Source organism: Hibiscus syriacus, unplaced genomic scaffold, assembly GCF_006381635.1.
Source record: "Hibiscus syriacus cultivar Baekdansim isolate YM2019G1 unplaced genomic scaffold, ASM638163v2 tig00111151_pilon, whole genome shotgun sequence".
In the NCBI taxonomy this organism is placed as follows: Eukaryota; Viridiplantae; Streptophyta; class Magnoliopsida; order Malvales; family Malvaceae; genus Hibiscus; species Hibiscus syriacus.
In genome coordinates, this window is record NW_024062999.1 from 229,442 (window position 1) to 241,272 (window position 11,831).

At 35.9% G+C, this 11,831-nt stretch overlaps 1 protein-coding gene across 2 annotated transcripts; it reads right to left on the minus strand.

Annotated features, from left to right (window-relative positions):
- Nucleotides 1-2,620: 2,620 nt before the first annotated feature.
- On the minus strand, nt 2,621-4,136 carry LOC120154750 (60S ribosomal protein L22-3-like). 2 transcript variants are annotated; one of them, XM_039166406.1, is made up of 3 exons: nt 4,096-4,136; nt 3,418-3,663; nt 2,621-2,852 (listed from the first exon to the last, which is right to left on the minus strand). In XM_039166406.1, exons 2-3 carry the CDS (start codon nt 3,645-3,647, stop codon nt 2,708-2,710), a joined length of 375 nt encoding a protein of 124 aa, XP_039022337.1. In that variant the 5' UTR covers nt 3,648-3,663; nt 4,096-4,136; the 3' UTR covers nt 2,621-2,707. The 2 variants fall into 2 exon arrangements, with proteins under 2 accessions (XP_039022337.1, XP_039022338.1); XM_039166407.1 differs by having other exon boundaries at nt 3,418-3,659; nt 4,097-4,127.
- Between the last annotated feature and the right edge of the window lie 7,695 nt (nt 4,137-11,831).

An 11,831-nucleotide genomic window follows, 5' to 3' on the forward strand; every position in this document is an offset into this window, starting at 1 on the left:
AAATACCTACATGCATGCAGCATTATTCTGTTCTTACATGAACCTTGTTTTTCCAGATATTATTACAAATGCAAAAACAAGAACAGGAAATCATGGCAGATATCAAAGTTGAGGCATATGATTTACCTTTCTCGACATGTCTGCACTGCAAACAAAGGTGAGGAACTCGTGGTGGAGAAGGGGAGCACGTGCAAGGCTCGTTTAAGACACGTAAAACTTGCACGTGCCCTGCTTCTCCAACGAGGGCAACTCACCCCAATCACCATGGCAAAAACGTCAAATTCTTTTGAAGTAAATTACAGGTGATGAGTGGAGAAAGTGAAAGGAACCCTCTTGTATTTATACACAGTTTTTACAAGAGAGAGAGAGAGAAGAAGAGAGTTATTGTGATTGAGTCTTGAAGTGGGCATTCTTTAAAGACACTTCCCCAATGCAAGTTATTTTTCATATAGGCCTAAAAGGCCATACCCTAGGGGAAAAAATCAATATGAAAAAAATGATGCAAACCCATTGATTCATGACACTCTCTCTATAGGATCATAAAACCAATCACCACTAGCTCAAGCAATGAGAGCTAAAGTTGTGGGGTCCTTTGAATTTGATTCCTTCATGCTATCACCTCCAAGGATATGAACCTTGAAATTTGACACAGATTTTGCAGTGAATCTTATTTCGTCACTGGTTTTTTTTATTAGCGGGTTTATACATTCTTTAAAGCTAAGTATCTACTAACCCTTGCTTGATTAGTGGGTTTATATAATCTTCAAAAATATTCTTTAATTTTCTCTAAAACAAATAGACCTTTATTTGAATATTTAATCTTATTTATTATGAGCACGAACCAAGTAACCTCAGTAATTGAGGGGTACGAGCGTTAATCAGTAAATGAATGTTCTTTTCTAATACATGATTCAAATTCGAATAATTACATATATGAGATATATATTATCATTAGGTTAAAAAAATTTAAATATATATTCTATTATATATGAATTAGGTCATTTGTGTGAAGATTTTTTTCTTCTCATCATCATCATGTGTGAATCACAAGATTTTTATCGAAACATTAAAATTCTTTAATATCTCATCATTTTTACTTGTTGAACTCGTAGTTCCAAGTCTTTGTTGGGTAAAAACAAATGGTGTTTTTACCTAAACCAGTGTGAAAACTGGAGTAAAATTGCTGCTTAGGGAAATTGGATAGCGAGGCAGTGGGAGATCAGTGAGAATGGTGTGGTCATTTATTTATTTTTTTTACTGCCATCCTGTGTGCATTAACACAGTTCAGATACTTAACGTGTGTTGAACTAAAGTTACATTTGTATTAAATATACATGCTCCCTCAGCTTACATGAGGCTCTAAAGAACCCGATTCTTTCGGGTAAGGCATTCGAGCTAATTATATTGCATAGATAAGATCTTTAGGCAAGATTTATAACAGGTCCACATGATATATCAGAAGAAAATCTAAAATCTAACTATCGTATATGCATAATCTGTCGACCTACAAATAACCATAATAATTTTACGATTGACACATACCAAGTACTTTCAACCAAGACTGGAAAAAGGGGTTGAAACCCCCCCCCCCGGGCATTCTACCCCTCGTCTTCATCTTCTTCCTTATGACAATCTCTCTTTCACACAGAAAAACGCTAATCCAACCACCATTTCTTTATCGATAGTAGCTTACAATCTAAATTAAAAGGGGTAAATTATTAATGACTGACTACACCCATTTGTTATCATCAATATACATATATATATATATATTTAAATCAAGACCAAGAATTATTTTAGGAGAATAAAGTTTGAGTATTAAACAGCTGCTTTTGAGAGAGGGGTTTGAGTGCAAGAATGGGAGGGGGAGTAAAATGAGAAAAGTTAGATATTTGGCTTGTAAGTCAAGCAAAAACATGGGTGAGCATCAAATGCAGGGCCTAGTCTTGGCTAGATTCTCAAGTCCAAAATAGAAAATGGTGGTGCCGGGGAACTTCACATTTGACCAAAGGATTGAAGATATGAATGAAAGATGAATGTATGTATGTATGGGTGATGAGAAATTGCAGGCACATAGTGGAAGAACATTGCACGTTGGGGTTGCGTGTTATTGAAGAAAAATATGAGTTGATTTTGGAGACGACGTGGAGAGTTTCTAGGAAGATATGATTCCCCATCTTTGGCATGAATATATAATTCCTGGCTTCATACAATATAACATTACTTCCCCTGAATTTTTTGAACTTGTTATATGCATTGGGAAATTTGTTGAGACTACACACCAAGTCCCTTTTAATTTATATAAAAGAAAACTCGTCGGAAACTCGTCGGAAATGTACGACGAGTTCCCTTTGAATAAAGGTAGAACTACTTTGCCATAATCATCTGGACTGCACGACGACTTCGATGAATACGGTAGAAACAACCCCAAATCCCTAAACAATCCCGACCCGACCCGATTTCACTGTTTTTTTAAACTACAATAGCCCTTGCAGCTGAAATGCTAACATTAGGAAACAATTATTATTAGCCAACAATCAAATGACAAAAACTCCAATCACTCTTGAGCTTTACCGAAGAACTCACAACATAAAATACATTCAATTGGTAATACAGGGGCATTGCAAAATCCCATGTTCACTAAGTAACAAAAAGATCATAAACCTCATAGTTCGAAGCCTCAAACAACTAGTCGTTCCCCCAGATATCAGTCTTCCTCCTCTCCCTCATTTTCAGCAATGTTGAAGTACCTTAATTCGTAAACAGTTCGATCTTTGTCGGATGCAATCACTCGGAGCCAATCCCGTACGTTATGTTTCTTCAAGTACTTTTTCGTTAAGCACTTCAGATACCTAGACAAAAAATGGAGAAATTGGATGAACATGTCCCAGCACAATGCCAGACAATCCTTCTTGTATCACAAACTACCAGCGATATAACTTGGAAAAATGGCAGTTGAAGACTTCATAAGCAAATGAAACTAATACTGGCCACGAAACCAAGACCGACCGCACACGGGGGTCGTTACTCGGAGCTCGAAGCAAAGAATGCTACCATAAGAGAAGTTTACCAAAACCAACCTCAAATTGAAGGTTAAGCAAGTATCTTCCTCAACATTTTACATTCATAACATACTGATAAAGAATATGTCTACCCTAGTTCTACTCAAATTCATTATATAAAATGCAAGTTCTCCGAGTTATTGGTCGGATATGGAAGCAAATAATGCAACCATAACCACAGACGATAAAAACCGACCTCGATTCGAAGTGAGCCGAAAAGGTTACTTGAGTATCTTCCTCAATGTTTTCTAAGTACTCATGCTCCAAGAAAGCTTATGATAGAAAGAGACACTAATGCCAGTAGAAAAGTACAATCCTATCCTACCGCAAATCGAGCAATCTCTTATCATTTTACCTCTTGGAGAATTCTCCGTCGGAAGTGACGGTGAATTTGCTCTTCTCGCGTGTGATCATTACGGTTTCACCGAGTGCGCCGGCCTTGCCTCCGACCTTAATTCTCTCCTGAAGAAACTTTTCCAGTGAGGAAATGTCCATGATTTTATCCTCCACTGGCTTCCAACAATCGATAGTGAAGGTAACTCCCTTCTTCTTCCCCTTCGATCCCGCCATACTACCTCGACTCATTTTCAGTTTACCCTATGTCAATCATCCAACACAAAAAGATTAAGATCAGTCAAATTTACTAAAGCCCAATCACCACAACAAAGTTAAGGCTAAAATTTCCTTCATTTTCTCGACAAGCAAACACATATAAACATAAAATTGTCATCTTCCAACCAAACCAAACCAAAACATCATCAAATCAACCACTCAATGGCAATGTTTAAGTATTCTAACTTTGACAAGTACAATATTGGGTCACTCACTGTGACAAAAGCATGAACCAAATTACGCCATGAAAACAGAGAAATTGCTTCGCTTAAAAAGAGCTAAAAACAAAAAGTAAAACTTTGAGTATCAAACGAAATTTAATTTCTTTTTTTTCATATATTCTATTAAAAGTTCCTTAATCTCTCACAGAGCAACACGTATAATTAGCCATGTTTTTGTTCCTAACGGGAAAAGAGAATTACCCGTGAAAAATATGTTGAATCTATGGGGAAAGGTGGCAACCATGGTTTTCAGAACCGGCCCGGTTAACGAACCGGCCCGGTTAACGAACCGGTCATGCTACCGGTTCACTGGTTCAACCTGTCGAACCGGTACGACCGGTCGGAAGAACCGGACGACGCCATAATTATTTAAAAAATTAAATAAAAATACCAAAAATATTTAATAAAAAATAATTTTTTATATCACAAGTCATATTCAAAACAAGTCATAACATATATAAGTTAAAAACCATAAAATCAAGTGAAACAAAATGATTCAAATTAACTACAACATAATATTTAAGGTAAAACATATTAAATAATAAATATAATTATATAACTATAATTAAAAAATAAATTTGGGGCTAAAAAATCATAACAAAATGATATTTTTTGGTTTAATTTTTTTAAAAAAACAATCTCATATGGCTAAGAAACATAGAAGAGCATCCCAAAAGTCTAAAGAGTAAAAATATGAGAACAAAACAATCTCACATGGCTAAGAAACATAGAAGAGCATCCCAACTAACTTCTATAAATAATAGAGGTAATTTGGCATTCAAAATCATGTAGCCTTTTGGTGAGCATTGAGTGAACTATTCTTTCACTTCAATTAAACTCGAATTTTATGCTTCAATCGAGCTTCTAAAATTTTTTTGAGTTCAAGCCTTTTCGAATTCAAGTTTCAATATTATATTTTGAGTTCGAGTTGAACTTGATAATTTTTAGCTCGTGAGTTTGAGTCGAGTTGATCTTACTTTTAAAGTTTTCAAGTTCGAGTCGAGCTCAACAATACTCGAGTTTGACTTGGCTCGTTTAACAAACGACGTCGTTTGGTTTAATTTTTTTTTAAAAAAAACAAAATTGGCGGTTTTTCCCGGTTTTCAGCCGGTCCGGTTCAAACGGTTCAGCGGTTCCTACCGGTTCACTAGTAGCGGTTCAACCGGTATAGATTGAACCGGACTAGACAGCGGTTCCCGGTTGAACCGGCCGGTCCGGTCCAGTTTTCAAAATAGTGGTGGCAACCAAGAGGAGGAAGAAAAGTAGGGTTTTATTTTTTAGGGTAACTTATACTACTCATCACCGAACTGTACTCTCTCTCCTATTTTACTCACCTAACTTTCAATTTTTTTATTTTGCTCACTGAACTTACAGATTGAATCATTTTGCTCACTCTCCCGTTAACTCTCTAATGTTTTGATGATGTGACAATTTTTATTATTTTTAATATAAAATAATTGAGAAAATAGTAAAAAATAGAAGGTTCCAAATCCCACCACCGACTATCGTCGACCGCTGTAGATGGTGGTCATTCGGTTTCAAATTTCATAGGTCGCTTCGCCTCAACATTGTGATTTCGAATCCGACCTCCATTTTGTGGGAACTTGCTTCAATATCCATAAATTTGAGATTGAAAGCGAGGGAATCGAAATGTTTCAGTAGAGATTCACTGGTTTGGGGATATTTTTCGGTGAAACAACCACCAGATTCAGACTTAGGGGTTGAGATGAACTGACCCATGAAATTTGGGACCGAACAACCACTATCAACGATGGTGGACTGTGGCCAGAATGAAAAATGGTTGGTGGCCAATAGAGAGAAAATGAAAAAGAAAAGAAAAAAGGGTAAATTACACAATTCCTCACTGACCTTTAAATAGTTAACAATATAGTGAGCAAAATTATTCAATTTGTAAAGTTCAGTGAGCAAAATAGAAAAATTGAAAGTTGGGTGAGGGAAATAAGAGAAAGAGTATAGTTCAGTAAGAAACAGTGTATTTTACCCTTTTTTTTAGGCATTTGCCTGCTCTACTTGGGATCTAGTGCGAAAGTGCTGCATCATTAGATGTATACGAAGTAATGGCGATCAACGATGAAGATTTACCAAGTCTTTGTTGTCTACTCAATTATTTTTTGGGCAAACTACACTAGATGCAACCGAGCTTTAGACATTATATCGTTTATACCACTGAACTTTAAATTTTATCAATTATAGCACTGAACTTTAATTTCCGTTTCAATTATACCACTGGCCCTTTAAATCATTAACAATTAGATTGAAACGATATCGTTTTGGTGAGGTGTATATATCAAAAGTCGTCAGCCATTTCAGCAGCTGTTACCTACATCGTTGTTCCATTAACGATTTAACGGTTCAATGGTATAATTGAAGCGACAATCAAAGTTCAGTACTATAATTGGCAAAATTGAAAGTTCAGTGATATAAACAATCTAAAGTTCGATGGTATCTAATGTAGTTTACCCTTACTTTTTAAGATTTAAATAGAAAATTGTTACTTAAAATTATATTTTTTTCTTAAGATTGATATCTTATTTATTTTAAGTGGAAACTAAAATTTATTATTTTATATGATAAAACTATGGTTAATGATATAATTTTATAATTTGATTGAGTTTTTTTTTTTAATTATCCTACGACTCTTTAAATTTATGCTATGAAACTTTATCAAGTGATTCCATATACTTGTTTTATAAACATTTTAATAAGGTGTCGGTATATAGATTAACTACAACCTTAACATAACATAACCCATACAAAATATGAAAATACTATTCGTGAGAACCATCAGGGTTACTTATCAATGACATCACTTTATCCCATACATCTTTTATTGTGTACTCTTCGTGAGAACCATCAATCTTAAAATGGTCGAGTAAATGAAGTGGGCAAAAAATTCTCAATATAATCCACCCGGGAATTATTTCCTCTTCTAAGTTGAATTGTACAGTACTAACCTAAAGACGCTAGATACTCCACGTATCTCCAAACTAAATATGAAGACTCCACGATTGCATGGTGTCTTCATGAAAATGAAAACGACCCCACGATTGCATGACATCTTCAAGCAAATGGAGAAGACCCCAAAAGTGCACGGCCTATTCAGACCAATAAGAAGCCCTAGTTCAGAAAATAATGTAGTGTGTATCTTGTATGGGAAAATCATTTTTCCCACAACCTATATGGGCGAGGAAACCAACTTGCTTACCAATGAAATCACCTTATCCCATACCTCTCTATTCTGTAAAGTGAAATAAACACAAACCAATATAACCATCAAGATTATTTACCAATTACATCACTTTATCCCATACGTCTTCTGTTGTGTACTCTTCGTAAGAACCATCAAGGTTGCTTACCAATGACATCACTTCATCCCATACGTCTTCTATTGAATAAAGTGAAATAAACACTAATCAATGTCATATATTGACCATATTTTCATTGTGAGTAAATTCTTTGGACCCTCCTTTATGTTTTTTTGCTCCAGTTACTTTGCTTTTCATTTGAAACCTGAAAAAGAAGAATTGATGAAAGATATTACTTCAGGTGATGCTGCCAATATCTCTTCCGAAACTACGAAAGATATCTTCCACAAAAACAAACATCATATCTATTAGATCAAGCCAAAATTATTTATTTTTACGACAACAAAAAACTTTGTAAAGCTCCACCCTTCTATTCTTCTTCCTTCTCTTTTAGTTGTTATTAGATTGATATCATCTTTTGAGTCCTTCCCTCGTCTCTTTCATGGACTATATCCAATATGTCAAACGCTAATTCAATCTTTCCTACACCTCCCATCCCATTAATCACGGGTCTAAGATCAACAACAAGATGGTGAAGAACTCTACAAAATCTTTCATTTTGCCTCAAGTGTTCATTAATAGCGTTGGCCTCGATCATTGCCTTCTCGTTGACCTGATAACAAGAGCTGAGATCAGGAAATAACCAAATGAAGCATTTCTCCTTTGCTTTGTCTCCATCTTCCTGCTATTGTGTTTCAGCCGTATAAAAAAGGCAACAATTTAGTAATTGAATAACTATGGTAATCATTATGTAAGGATTAAAACAGTATATCTTCTCAAACGAATGATATTACAACAATATTTAAATATATATAATGATGATGATTTCTAGTTATTTTTTCTATTCATTCTATACTTTACACACAAAGAAACCCAGATCGGGATGATCACCAAATGAATCGAATCTAAACAAAATTAAAAAAAATGAGCTTTAGCTGGGCAAGATCCAAGCAATCGACAAGTAAGCAGATAGAGAAGGGAAAGAGTTGAGAATGACCGTGACTGGCATTGAGAGCTTCTTGAGATTTCTGAAGGGTAAAAATCGTCTTCTTATCTTCAGTTGAAACAGTGATTCGAACACGGAAGCAAGAAGATCGTGAAGAAAGGAACCGCCGTTTTAGGAAGCTTAGTAGAAACAGTCATTAAAAGGGGTGGGTTTCTAGTGTGGCGAAGAGCTGCGGCCGAAAAAGGTTAGGGTTTTCAAAATGGGTAAACTACATAAATGGTCACTTTCGTTTAATTTTCGTAAACTTTTCTTTATTGAATTCAAAAAACATAATATTTGGTCATTTTTCGTTTTTATTTAATTAAGTTGTGGTTACTTTCGTTAGTGTCATGACGTCTGTTATAAATTGAATAGAAGAGAGTAGATTTTTGGAAAAGAATTAAGAGATTCAAGAAATGCATTCACTAGATTTAACATGATCTTTCAATACAATGATGAAACAACAACAACAACAACAAAACCCTATTCACATATGTAATGGGGTAAGGGGGAGGTAGGGTAGTAGGCTGTCCACCAACGCCAGGTTGAGAGCAGCTTCCGTGGATGACCTCCGGCCAGTCAAAAATTAATAATAAAGATAAAATGTAATGCATGCTTAAATAAATAAATAAAATACGTAGTTGAACAATCTTCATATGCAGTCCTCATATGCACGTCTGTAATGTGAAGTAATCCCTGCAAATAAACCTCTGCATAAAAATATCTGCATATAGACAGAAACGTAAGACCCGACCAAAAATATAAAGATGAAACATGATGAGCAGTATACACAGAATTCAACGATAGCAGGCTTCGAGAAGGGATAAAGTCAAATGGGTTAGAACCTAAACTAAGGGAACACTACTCCGCTACCTTAGTTCTAGGCCTTCATAAATTCCAATGTTAGAAACGTATAAAAAGTACAATTAATGAAATTACTACAAAGGCATTAAAAGAAGACTAAGATGATACACCCAATGGTAGCTTGCCTCCTCTGACTCTGGTAAATCATCTTCCACCGCTTCCCCCTTCAACTCATTTAACTCCTTTTTGTCCGCATGATGATTTTTCTTTTGGCCCACTACAGCCCACATCTGTGATCTGTATTGCACAGCTTGTTTCCCACACGATGTCGTTTCCATCACACTCATAAAATTTTGGTAAGTTCTTTCTCCCAAGATTCTGTCCCTTTCATGCAATCCTGAATCCCCTTTTGTGACCCACATTGAACCCTGATTTCCTTCCCAATTTTGTAGAGTTCCTATCCAAGCTCATCGCATTACCCTCTCCTACACTGGATCCTTGTCCCAAGGATCAAAATCTGGGAATTGAAACTTCAACACAACAAAATCTTCCCTCGTAGCACTGATGGCATCCAAATTTGATCATTGAATTAACAATCGAGTCACCGCTTGGTTATGACGCTTTATTATCCTTTTATTGAGGACCATTGTTGGATAGATTCGTAGGTGACCATCGTCTCCAACATATGGCGTATCTGTTGAACTATGTTTCGATATAACAATTTAAGGAAAAATGGTTTTTGGACTTGAATTGAATTTACAAAATGTTTTTGGACTTAATTGAATTTATTCAAAGTTTTTAAAATGTTTCAAAAATAATTCAAAATCAATTAAAATTCGGATTTGAGCCAAAAATATTTTAAGGGGTTTCAAGATTGCCCAGGGGGTATAGATTCCCCCCCAGGGGGTACAGATACCCCGGGTACAGATACCCCCCAGGTGGTACAGATACCCCCTGCAGGTTTTTGCCTCTGAGAAAAACAGAATGTCCAGGGGGTACCGATTCCCCCCCATGGGGTACCGATTCCCCCCCTGTTCAACAGCCCAACGGTCATAATATTTGAATATTATGAAGGGGTATCGATTCCCTATGAAGAGGTACCGATTCCCTCTATTCTGGGCAACCTTTTTGAGTATAAAAATCATCCCCAAACGGCTCCAAAACATCCCCAACGGCTATATACGACTTCAAACTCATTCCAAGCTATAAATACAAGCTGAGGACACTTGAAGAAGTAAGAGAACAACTATCCAAGCAATCAAACAAAAGAGAATAGTTTTTCAATCTTATTTCATCTTTCTCTTGTAAATATTTTGTTCTTGTGAGCTCAATCTTGTAAACACCTACCTTAGAGAGGTTTTCTTGTTTACACTTATTATCCTTTTGTAAAGGGGAAATGTTCTAGCTTAGCCCGTGTAAAAGCTAGGGAAAGGTTCTAGTTTAGCCCGGAAAAACTAGGGAGTTGTAAGGTTATCTCTTTGTCCTCAAAAGAAAGAACAAATTAGTGAATTTGTTGGAAAATCCTTGGTGAGGAGCTAAGGTAGTGGATGTAGACTTTGGTTGATAAAGTTGAACCACTCTAAATCGCTGTACAATTTTCTATCTTTCAATCTCCTTACTCCCTAAACACAAAACCATTCCGACCCCTCTTTGCAAACCGTTTCGGTTGTCGATTCGAGCTTCCGAAAATCCTAACAATTGGCATCAGAGCCTAACTCGTTAAGAAGGTTTAACCACCTTGAGACGATCCTCGAAGAAGCTCTACCAATTCCCGACACAACCGAGAAGATGACTTCTACCTCCGGCTCGTTCCACATGGAAGACTCCCTACCAACCGACAAACCTCCATACTTCAATGGAGTCAACTATCATCATTGGAAGAAATTAATGAAAGTATTCATCCAATCCAATGATCTTGATGTATGGGAGATAATCGAGAACGGCTACTCTTCTCCAAAGAAGAAGGAGAAGAAGATGAGTGACAAAGAACGGAAGAAAGCTCAACTTAATGCCAAGGCCATGCACATGTTGTTTTGTGCATTTGGTCATGAAATCTATGAAGGGGTTTCTTCATGTTCAAGTGCCAAGGAGCTTTGGAATAAGCTTGAGGAAATCCATGGAAACAAGAAAGAAGAACCAACAAAGGTGGTGTCTCTAATGGCTTGTGAAGAGCCCGAGGTATCTTCTAACTCAAATGAATTTAATTCATATACGTTTGATGAGTTACAAGATGCTTTTAATAGGTTATATTCGGAGTTTGAGACCATGAACTCCAAATATAAGAAAATGATTTCAAAATTTAAAATCGAAAATGATTTTCTTTTGAAAACAAAAATAGATTTTGAAAGCCAAAATGAAATTTTGAAAAAGGATTTAGAGCTTTCAAAAATAAAAATTGAAAGTTTTGAAAAAGAAAATTTTGATTTAAAAGTTAAGCTTGAATGCTTAACAAAAGAAAAAGAAATCATTTTAAATAATTCATTTAGTTCAATAATGACAATATGCTCACATTGTCATTATCATGGTCATAAGGAACATACTTGTCCTTTGAAGAAAGGAAAACGTTTTAAAATTAGGCAAGTATGGGTTCCAAAAGGAACAAGGGGCATTGAAACTAACGTCCAAGGATCCAAAGCAATTTGGATACCAAAATCGAAATGAATGTCTCTTGTAGGTGTGTGGGAGCAATTGTGATGAAAATAATGATATTCAAGATGCCCTAGCCACACATGAAAAAGGAATGGGTAACCTCTAAGCTTAATGCTTTTAATTTTGGTTATTTGGTTGCTCATTTGATTTTAAGCATGCATGAGTTTTGGTT

Coding starts and splice junctions, on each gene's coding strand:
- LOC120154750 (XM_039166406.1), bottom strand. CDS start 3,647: ATGAGTCGAGGTAGTATGGCGGGATCGAAGGGGAAGAAGAAGGGAGTT. Junction 2,853..3,417: donor GACGGAGAATTCTCCAAGAG/GTAAAATGATAA, acceptor TTTTTTGTCTAG/GTATCTGAAGTGCTTAACGA.